Source organism: Ambystoma mexicanum, chromosome 1q (assembly GCF_040938575.1).
Source record: "Ambystoma mexicanum isolate Mex_15411 chromosome 1q, UKY_AmexF1_1, whole genome shotgun sequence".
NCBI lineage: Eukaryota > Metazoa > Chordata > Amphibia > Caudata > Ambystomatidae > Ambystoma > Ambystoma mexicanum.
Window position 1 is genome coordinate 137,387,960 of NC_090922.1, and position 12,974 is coordinate 137,400,933.

The 12,974-nt window shown below is 46.9% G+C and overlaps 1 protein-coding gene across 2 annotated transcripts in view; it reads left to right on the top strand.

Annotated features, from left to right (window-relative positions):
* The window catches only part of WFDC1 (WAP four-disulfide core domain 1), a 795,354-nt gene that overhangs the window by 321,187 nt on the left and 461,193 nt on the right, over positions 1-12,974 (top strand). For both annotated transcript variants that reach the window (XM_069636224.1, XM_069636227.1), the window contains exon 3: positions 8,552-8,635. In XM_069636224.1, coding sequence (XP_069492325.1) covers positions 8,552-8,635 — 84 coding nt within the window. The remainder of the gene's footprint in view (positions 1-8,551; positions 8,636-12,974) is intronic.

Consider the following 12,974-nt stretch of genomic DNA (forward strand, 5'->3'; position numbering starts at 1 on the left):
TTTGCTATTCTGACAACATGAGGAAACGCATTTAGTCATTCAAAAGCAAACCGAACAGCACAACCATGATGGTCTTCACACCCAGAAGCACTTCCGGAGCTCAAACTGGAAGAGTCATCACCCCATTCCTGTTGCTGTCTAAACGGGAAGCCATGCTTGGCAGACTCCCATTTCTTTCCACGCCATTAATTCATACAGAATGCTGCAAAAGACTTCTCTAGCTCTGTCATCCTGTCAATGGCCACATGCTAAATCCAGCGTAACCGCGCTCACACCCTCCTTAGCTGCAACAGCCCACACTAGGCCCCCTGACCCTGTTGTCGCATGCTCACTTTCCACTCCCATCGATTCCTCCACTGCATTGGCCTCTACCGCCATGTCCCCCATACGCCCCCCTTGAAATAACAAACGCACTCTCATTGTGGGTGGGTAGGCCGCAGTTGCTTTATTAGGCAGGAGGTAGCTTACAGGTGTCCTGCTTTTGGCAGTGCAACATCAGGGTCCTGCTCTGAGCTGAAGCCCTCACACATTTCTAACTTGGCTGAGCAGCATCCGGTTTCATTCAGAGTTGGGGCCCTTACACATTACTAACTTTCCAACACTCCCCAGTTTGATCAATGGCTTTTTAGGTAGCAAACATTCAATAATTTGACATTTCCCAGGTTCAGGATCATTATGCAATTCTTTTCCCCTGTCGCCTGACTCCTCCTATGCTGTCTTGTTGCCCAGGTGCCCTGCACTCTTCGCCTCTTAATTCACCCAATCTCTAGGTACCCCAACCTCTTTCTCATCTCCCTAGTTTCCATGTCCCTACCCCAATCCCCTGGTGCCTTAACCTCTGACTCTTTTCCCCGTTCTCTTGGCCTTCTACACCGTTCCCTTTTGCTTTGGTGCCGGACCCTCTTACATGCCCATGTTTTGGTTTCCTGTTCACATTTCCCAGTTGCCCTTATCCCCTTCCTGTTTCCCCCAGTGACTTGCCCTCGTCCCCCTAGGTTGGTTGCTGGCTCCCCCCTTCTGATGTTGTTGCTTTGCTCCGCCTCGTTCCTGCTATGCTTTCTTTGCATTCCCGGGTCTCTGGGCCTCTCCCCCGTCCCTTCGGTTCCTTACTTTCTTGGTCTCCTCCTGCCTCCCTTGTTTTCTCTGCTCCTGCCTCTCTCCTCACCCTTTGCTCGACCCATTGTAACTGACCACTATGTCCTGTACTAACTCCCCAAGTTCCTGCACCACTTCTCCGTACCTTTGCCCCCCTGCCCTTTCACCGACTAATTGGTTTCCCCAGTGCCCTGTTATCTTGTTGCCAGCCAGCCCCTTCCGCCTATTGCCCTGTGCCCGCCATTTTTTAACCTTACACCTTTCCTGCCCCCCTCCACCACACAGCCCCCCCAATTGAACCGTGGCCTACGGAGTTAAAGCCTCTGCCGCCGACAACATTGGTGACTGCACAGTCCCTTGTGGTTTCTCACAGCACTTCCAGCCTGGATGCACCATGTACCTCCACTGGGATGGTTCTGCTGTAGATTACCGTAACACGAAGGTTTGGACAATTGCCAACTGTATTCAAGTTTACGTGAAACTAACCAAACAATAGTCTGTATTCCTAAAGCAAGGCAGGCAGTCTATACTTTGGAATAGAACCCACGTGGTTAAGGGCACAGTTATTTCTAACAGAGCAAGAAACTACTTTGGGTTTTAACGCCCACGGTTAGCAAGGCTTTGTAGGAAGACAGGAAAGGATAGATTTAGATTCTAAATTTCCCTTCCTTGTGGCATAAACTGTCCCTGGGTAGCGCTGCTGGACCGCCTACAAATCCAGGGGAAAGGATAAGAAGAGACACTAACTTCTTCTAGATGTTAAACACCGTTCAGCCTTGCATCAAAGTGCCCAATAACCACTCTCTTCCCCTATGTGTATGCATGGGAAGAGACAAATACCAGATCTAAAAACAGTGCTTGCGTGATGGGGAGAGCGTCCATCCACTGGATTATCTCGGAGTTTATTTGCCAGGGATTGTACGTCCACCCCCATCCACTGTTGTCAAAACAGGAATGACTACAAGTCAGGTAAGGAAACTTCTGACGTTGAATTCAGACCTACATAAAAAGACACAAATAACATAAATTCTCCACTTGCTTAGTTATTGATCTTCTTTACTATCGCGAGTGGAGGGTTGTAAAAAATTGCTCATGTATAGAAAGTGAGTTTGGTATCTATCATTTGTAGCAATTATTGTCTACCGGTTTCAGCGACTCATGTTTGTTGCGGTCGCTTTCTTCAGGACAGTCTTTTTCTCAATGTTTACACCACGGGAGTAAGAGAGCTCAGTTCAATCCCCCCCATGTGTGATTTCTGGTCGGGAAAGTGGGTAATTAATACTTTACCACCTCCTCGGTGCGGCAGGGCTGCAGCATACAGGTGATCTGTGGCAAAACAAAAGGATAACTTAAGTGCACACAGCACCATTGGTTGTTCACTGCCAATAAATGGTTTTAAGATCAGCACTTTTCTAATGCTGATCCTATTCTTAGAAACACTACGCTGGGTGTGGTGTGGTTTACCTCTTATCATCTTGATTATTCAAGGGTTGGACATATACTGGTATTTAAACCGGAAACCCGGGACCCAACCGGACGTGGTTGTCTATTTAACAATTGTCTGCTGTAGATTAGACAATCAGACACATTAAACAATTCACATTACTTCTCATTGGCATCGGTTGGGCGAACGGGAAACCTTGGACCTTTGCTGCCTGTCCTGGAAATCGGAGGGTGTTTGTCTGCGGGTGCTGTGCTTATAAAGCACCTTTGTGGGTTGGGCCAGCCTTCATTCCCCTCCATGCACTTTTCTCACCTTAGGGTCCCTCTACCCCGCCCATTTCATGATGCCTGTCGTCAACCTGTCTGGGTGTGTTCCCCATCTGTTCACAAACAAGGGGGAGGAAGATAGGGTCCTTCCGTGGCCTGCTGGGCAAAGCGGCTACGGCAGAGTCCAAGGCCTCGCTTTGCCTGGTGCGTCCCCTGGCTTAGCCACAACAGCCCACACTAGGCCTCCGGACCCTGTTGTTGCATGCTCACTTTGCACTCCCTCGATTCCTCCACTGCATTGGCCTCTACCGCCATGCCCCCCATGCCCCCCCTTGAAATAACAAACAGACTCTCATTGTGGGTGGGTAGGCCGTAGTTGCTTTATTAGGCAGGAGGTAGCTTACAGGTGTTCCGGTTTTGGCAGTGCAGCATCAGGGTTCTGCTCTGAGCTGAAGCCCTCACACATTTCTAAATTGGCTGAGCAACATCCGGTTTCGTTCAGAGCTGACAGCCTTACACATTACTAACTTTCCAACACTTCCCAGTCTGATCAATGCTTTTCAGGTAGCAAACATTCAACATTTGGACAATTCCCAGGTGCAGGATCATTATGCAATTATTTTCCCCTGTTGCCTGACTCCTCCCATGCTGTCTTGTTGTCCAGGTGCCCTGCACTCTTTGCCTCTTAATTTACCCAACCCCTAAGTACCCCGACCTCTTCCTCATCTCCCCAGTTTCTATGTTCCTACCCGATTCCTTGCTCCATGGGTCTTGAACTCTCTCGCCTCCTAACCCAATCCCCTGGTGCCTTAACCTCTGACTCTTTTACCCAGTCTCTTGGCTTTCTACACCGTTCCCGTTGCTTTGGTGCCTTATCCTCTTACATGTCCATTTTTCAGTTTTTCCTGTCTTCATTCCCCATTTGCTCTTGCCCCCTTCCTGCTTCCCCGGTGACTTGTCCTCTTCCCCCAGGTTGGTTGCTGCTCCCCCCACCCCCGGATGTTGTTGCTTTCCTCCCCCTCGTTCCCGGGGCCAGTTATCCTCTGCTATGCTTTCTTTGCATTCCCGGGTCTCTGGACCTCTCCCCCATCCCTTGGGTTCCTTACTTGCTTGGTCTCCCCCTGCCTCCCTTGGTTTCCCTGCTCCCCCCTCTCTCCTCACCCTTTGCTCGACCTATTGTAACCGACCACTATGTCCTCTACTAACTCCCCAAGTTGCTGCGCTGCTTCTCTGTACCTTTGGCCCCCTGCCCCTTTCCCCGACTAACTGGTTTCCCCAGTGCCCTGTTATCTTGTTGCCTGCCAACCGCTTCCGCCTTTTGCCCTGTCCCTGCCATTTTTGAACCTTACACCTTTCCTCCCCCCTCTGTACACCCCGCCAATTGCCCTGTGGCCTATGGAGTTAAAGCCTCTGCTACCGACAACATCGGTGACTGCACAGTCCCTTGTGGTTTCTCACAGCCCTTCCAGCCTGGATGCACCATGTACGTCCACTGCAACGGTTCTGCTGTAGATTAGAAAATCAGACACATTAAACAATTCACATTTCTTCACATTGGCATTGGGGGGGCAGGGGTTAAACCTTTGACCTTCGCCTCCTGTCCTGGAAATCAGAGGGTGTTTTTCTGCGGTGCCAGCCTTCATTCCCCGCCATTCACATTTCTCACCTTAGGGAGAAATGGGAATGGCGTCAACCTGTCTGGGTGTGTTCCCCATCTGTTCACAAACAAGGAGGAGAGGGAGGAAGCAGGGTCCTCCCGTGGTCTGCTGGCCGATGTGGCTACGACAGCGTCCATCAATGCCTCCCTTTGCTCAGCGCGTCCCTTGGCTTTTCATTGAGTCGCAGAATCCGCATTGAAGAACACGGGCACTACTACTTCTGCAGTGCTGCACGCTCTTCCGCTGGAGGGGGGGTTAGGGGTAGGAGTTGTCAAGATTCACTCTATGATGCTGTGTTAGGCATGGGAACTGTGATGTTCCTCTGCACCATATCCCGGAAACATGTGCTAAATCGTGTTTAATCTCTGCAGTGTAGGATCAGTTGAGATTGGTAATGGAGGCCACCCATGTAAAACGATTACATCACAGTGGATCCACATGGACTCCAATTGGTTTTAGCACGTGCTAAAAAAGCAGGCAGATTCCTGCAGGGGTCCCCATCACTCTGCCTGCATCAGAATACTACGGGTGGGGGCACATTCAAATGCCCTGCATGAAGTGGGGCAACGCACACAGTGCTGTGAATCTGTAACAGGATGGCGCAGATGCAGCGTGTGTCCACAGGGCTTCACACACATGCACCCTTTAAACCCCTAACTAAAATGAAAGTGTCAATGAATCTGCTGGTCCTGGGACGTGCCGCTTAATGTGAAGACGATATACTGGAGTGGCATTACCACCACGCTGATTTAGCACTGTGCCATTCCTAAACGCATCCTTTCCAGTGCTGGGTAATGGAAAAATGGGCTCTGATTGCACACCTCCTGGGAGGATCAGGAGGGAGGAGTGACTTAAGGCCTTGTGGGGAATGGATAAGGATGGAGTCATGGTAGACAATTAAGTGGCTTATTGAATATGTATGAAAAACAGGGCTAAAATAACATTCTGTTTTAGTAATGGCTTGAGGGAGAGTATTAGAGATGAGGCCACTTTTGAAGACCTTTTGGGCCCCCCTCAACTGCTGACCACTTATAAGATTCTCTGTGGTCACATGTACTGTTTTGCACGAATCTTTGTGTATAATAATTAATTTGTTGATGAATTGTGTACTTCAAATTTGTAATCGTTTTTTATCTGGTAGTTTTATCTCGTATCTATTGATGTCTGGTATGAGTGATTTAATGTATGAAGAATGAGCGGGTATGAATGAGGGTATTGTATGTATTGGATGAAATTGTTTAAACTTTTGTGATCTTAATAATCTTTTTCCTGCTATGTAAAATTATTGCCCGAGTGCTGATTAAATCGTGATTTATTTCACATAATAACAAGAAATGTATCTAGTATAATACAAATCTGGATACTACTTTTTCAGAATTTAAAGCCTCTGGATTTTCTTTCTGAAATGAACTACTTAGTAATGACTTGAAACACGCACACATCATATCATAAACCAGTCTGACAGTCATATCTAGATCGTTATACTAACGTTGAAAAAAGGAGTGTGATTGTAACTTTGCTTTCTCCATCATGAATGGATGTCTATATTACCAACACTTATAAAGTATGGGAGTCCAAACAAAATCTCTTTTGGGTTGTATAACTGTTCTGTCGAGATTGAAAGAAACACGGTCAGGACAACATGCTAAACACAGTCTCTTGCTTGTAGTGAATGTTTTAAACAACATACAGCTTTGTGCATTTCCCTTTTTCTAATCAACAAATGTTTACACATTTTAAGGGCCCAGCCACAGACCATAGCCACAGCCAATTGCACACTTGTTGTTATGACTGAAACCGTCTTACATTAATGTACTTAAATGCAACATGAAACAAAATAGAAAGACAGGAAAAGAGCTTTTTAAAGCACAGAAGTGACTCTGTGGGGGACAGCTGATCACTGCAGGTGAAGGGTTGTATGGAGGCTTGGGTCTGGGATTTTGGCTCCCCCAAATGCAGGATCTGGGTAGGCACACTTGGGCAGTTTTTAGATCTGGTGGAATCCGGCCCTATTCTTGAACTAATCTACCTATTTAAGTTGAATTCCCTTGCTGCTCACTTCTGGCCACGGCAAGGGTACATTTCATTTTCACTACACTTTCCTGTTGAATAAATAAGAAGTTCAGCTCTCCGTAGTAAAATAACATCTTCTTGCTCTGAGGTGGGCGTAAGAACTCCCAAAACCACAGAGCCGGAAATAGCGAGGATTCTGGGCTCTGAGTCACCACAAAGCCTCCCCTTAAGGCAAACAACGCACAAAGAAAGGTCAGATGGATTGGGCAGGTCTCTTGTCTGGCTCGCCCTTGAAGGTAAGGTCAGGAGCTCTTAAGTACACAGCATTCAGTAAGCGACCGACTCCTGATAAGATTTGACCTCAATAGTGCTTTCTTTTTTTATCAGAAAGACTTTCATGTAGACATTGCCATTCTTTGACCAACCAAGGCAAAATTAGTCAATCACCTTTAAGGTCACAATGATTTATACGTACTTTCTTTTCATACAGAGTGGAGGAGATTTATAAAACAATCCCCGGTGCACAGGAATGATTTCCAAAGCCATCATTGTGCGCTACGTTGGTCTACAAATCAGCACAAATTCATGGAACATATTTGGTTACTGGATGGATCCATGTCACCGGGACACCAGTCAAAGTCCAATTCTTACTTTAACTGTCAATTGCAGTCTGGGAGTTATCATCTTGTTTCACTGACTTGACTATATTGGACAAAAGATAAACCAAAGCCTAGGAGTGGACCATGCTCTCCCAGGCGACATGGAGTCTTCTGGTAACCTTAACATATGTGCTTTGTGCGCGTTTCTGCATATTTTCATGAACTTGTGGGCACTCTCAGTGCTAATTACAGTCAAATGAACAGGATAGGCCTTTCTTTGGAGTTCCTTTCTGGTTATCATTTACTTTTCAAAAGGATGTGGCTTGGTCAGGGCAGCATTTCGGCTGGTACGATAGCTCAGGGTCAACACGTTTGTCTGGGAAACAAGACAACGCAGAGCAACACAGATTTGAATTCCGGTCCTGCATCTAGAGACTGGTCCCTGGTATTACGCGCATTATAAAGATGAATTAATTAATTTCTGCAGGTGCAGTGTGTTTCCAAACACTTGAGCACACCTCGCACTTTTACATACATTAGCGAGCCAACTGTCCAGTGGGGCAGAGCCTTCGCAAATGTGCAATCTCTTTTTGAGCACAAGTAATTCTGTGGGATCGCAGAGGATGCATAAGGTCTCATAAGGGCATGGAAGCCCTTCATGACCCTCTTGGGAATCTAAAGCTGTGGCTAGGGTCTAGAACCTTTGACACAGCATATCCTTTGGACTACATCTCTCATCATCCCTAGCCAGCATGTTCAATGGTGAGGGATCATGGGAGTGATAGTCAAAACAGGTGAGGAGCCACTAGTTGCAGACATCTGGGCTGTTGATTTAAGGCCACACCAATAATAATCAATATGCTCAGACTTGTTTCCCTTGGGAACACCCCTTCCACCTTAAATACTGTTGGTCACAACAGTGCTCACTCTTAGAACCAGGAAACAGATCAATATATAATGCTTTATCTTCAGGAGACAAGAACACCAGTTTTGATACCTTTGAGCGGCAAAACATAACAAACCACCCAAAAGAATTCGGCAGACCCTGCGGAGCAACAAGACAGACAGAACAAGACCTATGCCCTATTCGGTGGTCTACCTTCCGCTATGCCATGTCTGGCATAGAGCAACGGAAGGAGCAGCCTGGAGGTGGTCAATAGCAGAACCCACCTTGCTCCAGTCAACATATGCCATGACAGCAGACCACTTCCCTCACCCCAGGAACAACCTTTATTACACAGTTGAGTAAGATGCTAACATTTGTGCATGTCTTGATGCACATCATACATGCAAATCTGCAACGGTTTTGTGAGTCCGTGGCAACTTCTTCCAATATTTAGTTGGGGAGTGTGCAAGCCACAAAGGCACCACATTGGCCCTCAAGATGGTGTGCTCATCATTAAGCAAGTGTGGGTGTCATGCCTTACACAGCCTATTTAAGTTTGTGCTTAAGACTGTCTCTTTCTATTCTTTCAGTGTTGGACTGGCTGGTGCAACCCAAGCCTCGTTGGCTGGGAGGAAATGGCTGGCTGTTGGATGGACCGGAAGAAGTATTGCAAGGTAACACAACCCTTTGCTTACGCTCCCAAGTGCAGGCTTAACTGGGTTAGCTGTTTAGTTTTTTCGTTGACATTTTCCTTGCTTTCTCAGACCAATAGAGCAGTAACCTTGCAAGCATGGTGACATTTCTAATAAGCAGGCATCATTTATCAGGGTCGGACAGGGACAAGAAATGGGCTTGGACAACTCAAAATAAAATGTCCCTCACCTAAAAAAGTGGCCCTCAAACCCTCATCCGTGAATCATGTCAATTCACAACTTTACAGAAAATGCTACTTATAGAGGGTTAATGGTGTTTGTCGCATGTAATGTTTTGTGTAAACACTTGGGAAAACGAGTGATAGCATTCCTTTTCTATGACCCCGGCATTTGATAATGGTTTGTTATTTAAATAGCACATTTGCCAAAGCATTGTACATAGCACATATTTACATACAATCATTCCCAACCAAAGTAGTTGGTACTCATTTATCAACCTCTGATTAATGAAAGGCTGAGTTGGCCTTGCCAGGATTTGAACCTGCTACCTGCAGACCATGCATAGATCACAACAGCGCCAGCGAGCGCTCAACCTGTTGGTCTATATTACTGGAGTAAGCTAGGAAGAGCAAGCAGTTCCTTCCTTCTTCCCTTCCATCGTCCATCACTCCCATATTCATCCCTCTCTTCCTTCCTCTTGATTTTCTTCTTTCTTTTTTCTTTTGTTCCTTCCTTTTTTCTTGCTTCCCTTTCCATTCTCTCCCTTTTCTTTCATGGGCATCTTTCCTCTCCTCCTTTCCTTCTTCTCTCACATTGTTTTCTTCCTGTCTCCCTACCATCTTTACTTAACTTCCCCCATCCTTCTACCCTCCTTGTTTTTGTCTCCTCTACCATTCCTCCTTATTTCTTTCCTTCCTCACTCTCTGTAATTCCCACCCCATTGTTATATTGGAAAATAGCAGTTAAAGATAAATTATTGTGCATGGGTCAACAGGCTAGGGTGCACTCGAGTCGAGTGCAATGATGGACTTTGCAGCATTCTTGAATCACAGCTGATGCCAAAGGGCAGATGCATCACCAAGTCCTTAGTCGAGACAGCATGAGAGTGTGATAAATCCATGTTCAGACAAAAGCATTTAATTTAAGCATGCATGAACCCCACATCTGGGTCTGTCTAGATATATATCTCTAACGGGTTTAGGGGCCAGGATTTACAATGCTTGTATGTGTTGTCTAGTCCTGTGGGTAAGTTGCCAGCAAAGGGTGATGTCCACACGCATGAAGTTTCAGCTACGACTTAACAATGCCACAATTCCCCACAACCATGGTGCCAGCACACACCTCATGCCACTCAGACAATCCCCAATCTAAAGCAATGCCACACTTCAGTTACCACCTCCCCAATTCTACACAATTCTATAGTTTGAGACCATCCCTCGTTAAATCAGGATAATGAACCTTAACTACCGAGGTGAGATTGCTGGCTGGAAAATTAGGAAAACCTGTCCTCAGCGCACCACGTGATGCTCGTATCAGTATGACACAGCATGCTGCAGAACTGGCACTAGCGATAACCTGGCTTTAGATCGCTGTATTTAGACTTAAGTGAAGTGAGAAGTTCTCACTTTACACAACTTGCTGTTTTCTGTTCAAAACCCTGAGCAAACATGCCCTACACCAGAAAACACGCATTCAAAGGACACATGGTGCAATAAACCTTATGTCCCTTAGGCTCCCTCCCAGGCACACAAATGGCACGTGAAAACAGGCCTTGATGCAACTTCAGAAAGGGTCCTCAATGCAGCCACTGAATCTGAACCATACACAGCCACTGAGAGGTCCCTTACTGAGGGGCCTGTAACAAAACTCCCAATGCACAGGGAAGCACAGAGAAAACATTGTTTCATATCATTTTGTGTATTGGGGTTCAGCTGTGCAACTGCACAGGCACAATAAAATGTAGGATCTGTACATTCAACTATACACCCAGTATATATTAAAGCAGGAATAACGGCCAGCGTTTAGATGCCAGAGATCATGACTAACGTTGGAATAAACAAAACTGAGCTTTTAAGAGAGAATAATGATCGTACGCCTCAGGTATCAGCAAATGCAACTGTTTGTCAGCACAAATGTTCTTTTTATTTCACCCACCCTTGATAGAATATGGAGGGTGAAGACAGGAACATAAAGGTAAAAGGGGTACGGGAATTGTGAGCAAGTCGACGCTTCAATTAGTAGAATGCAAGACTGCACAATTGTACTATTTCCAAAAACTGCACATCAACCAGGATGCCTAGGCCCTGCATGTGCCACCAGGGTAGGACCTTTCACCTTTCTCTGAACCCAGTCTGACAGGGGAAGCTCTTCCATGTGGGCCGAGTCCACACTACTTTAAGCATGTGGGCATTCATTCAAATTGGCAATCCTGCACGTGCACATTTATGTACACACAAACGGGTTGTTTTAGGATTCAGTGTTCCCCTTTCCCATGGTGCACTTTTGTAAGGACTAGGACTGCTACAATGGCCGGCCCTCCACTGCTATCTAGCCCACAATGAGCAAGCAATGACCCACGCAGACCATGACGCAGCTCCCTTCCGCACCAGCTCTTCCTGTAACAGGTGTTTGAGAAAACCTGATCTTCATTCAAAAGACACTCATTTAGTCTGATTGGAAATGTGTTTTCTTTTTTCATATGTGTTTTTCTCTGTGCTCAAACATCCCCTTGTGGTTTGAGTTGCATGGGTTGTTAGTCATGCTGACACGATGATTGCACGGCCGTGACGCACACTGACTGGGTGGCAGTGCTCTGGACCTTTCTCGACTAACAGAGATAGTAACTATTAAATACAAACAGTTCACTTGACTGTTCTTGTTCGGATTGACTGCCTCTTCTCCAACTCCAGACCCCGCTGGCCCATTGCATTTTATATTTTTATTACTTACTGTGTGTAACCCACGTGCACAAATTCTGTCTCCAGAGATTCTCCATTACAGTTTACGGTTGGGCCAGGCAGCTCGAATAGGCCCCTCGTCGTTGTTGGGTGTGCTTTGCTTGAGGCCTCCCTCCTCTATCATCAACACTTCCTTTCGAATATCTCCCCATTCGCAATGGCGCCCACGCGTCTTGAGCATGAGTGGCTGCCCGTGCCAGCCTGCTACATATCAACAGGCCCCCTGACTCTGCCCTGAGAGGGCGAGGCTCAAGAGTCATCCCTGGGTCAGCCCCGCTCTACCGCCCACCCAAGGCTGGCAAAAGCAAACGTGATGTAGACCCCACCAGCCACAACAGGAATTGTTGGTATTCTTGAAGAGAACGTGAAGCTGCCTGCCCGGGGCCAAGCCAGTGGATGGCTGGGGCACTGGCAGCCCGAAGACTCATGCTATTTGTGCATCATCAAAGCAAAGTTAACTTACTAAGTGTTAACTTTTCTCTGATGATGTTCTACGACTGACACTGTGTGCATTCTAATCATAAATACATCAGTTTGCCGCTGTGTGCGAACTGGTGGCAGGCTGTGTGAGGCAACGTAACAAGTAGAACTTCAGTTACAAAAATCCAGCACAGCTCCAAAGATATTAATGTGGCTTGTAATACCGGCCCCAGTGTGGCTTATAAAATGGGTCCAAGGGCCATCCAAAGTCCATTTTGATTCTGTTGGTGGCAGATTGGCAGATCTAAGGCCCTGTCGCTTAGCCTTATGAATGGAGGCAATGGTCAATACACACATGCACGATGCACAACAGTTCCATTCACATTTGTGAGTGTGTCAGTCTCTACTCCAAGAGCTCAAACTGCCGACATGACCTATGTGGGCAAACGCTGGTTATTGTAAGCAAGAGCCTCTTCTGCGGTGGGGTGGTAGAGGCTGAGCTATGCCATTGCACTTTCCCATGGGCCAGAGCAACAGGGATTTAAGTGTGCTGGGGCTAGTCTTGGCAGAAGTCTTCTAAAAAGCACAGTTCAGCCGGGGCTCTGCCAGGACTCCCTGATGTCCCACCATCTGTACCACAAGAGGAAGTGTGCCCGTTTGCACAACTCCCACTGCAGTGGGACCTTGTAGACATGTGCATGGGCACACTTGCTCTCACGGTCTCTTTGTGCTGCCACATTCTGTAAGAAGTTCACTCCGTATCAATGCTGGAAATGAGCCAGAACAAGACAGAGTAGCATTCCCACAAAACTTGTCTTGCTGGAGCTCTACTCTGTCCCAGATCCAAGAGCTAGTGCAGGACACTCACAGATATGTTCTGAACCGAGTTCTCACACACAGGTGCATCCTGTGCTTCAACGAGCAGACCACGACTTCAAAAAAGATCTAAAAAGATCTGTCCCCAGGACCAGGGGCTCGCGCAG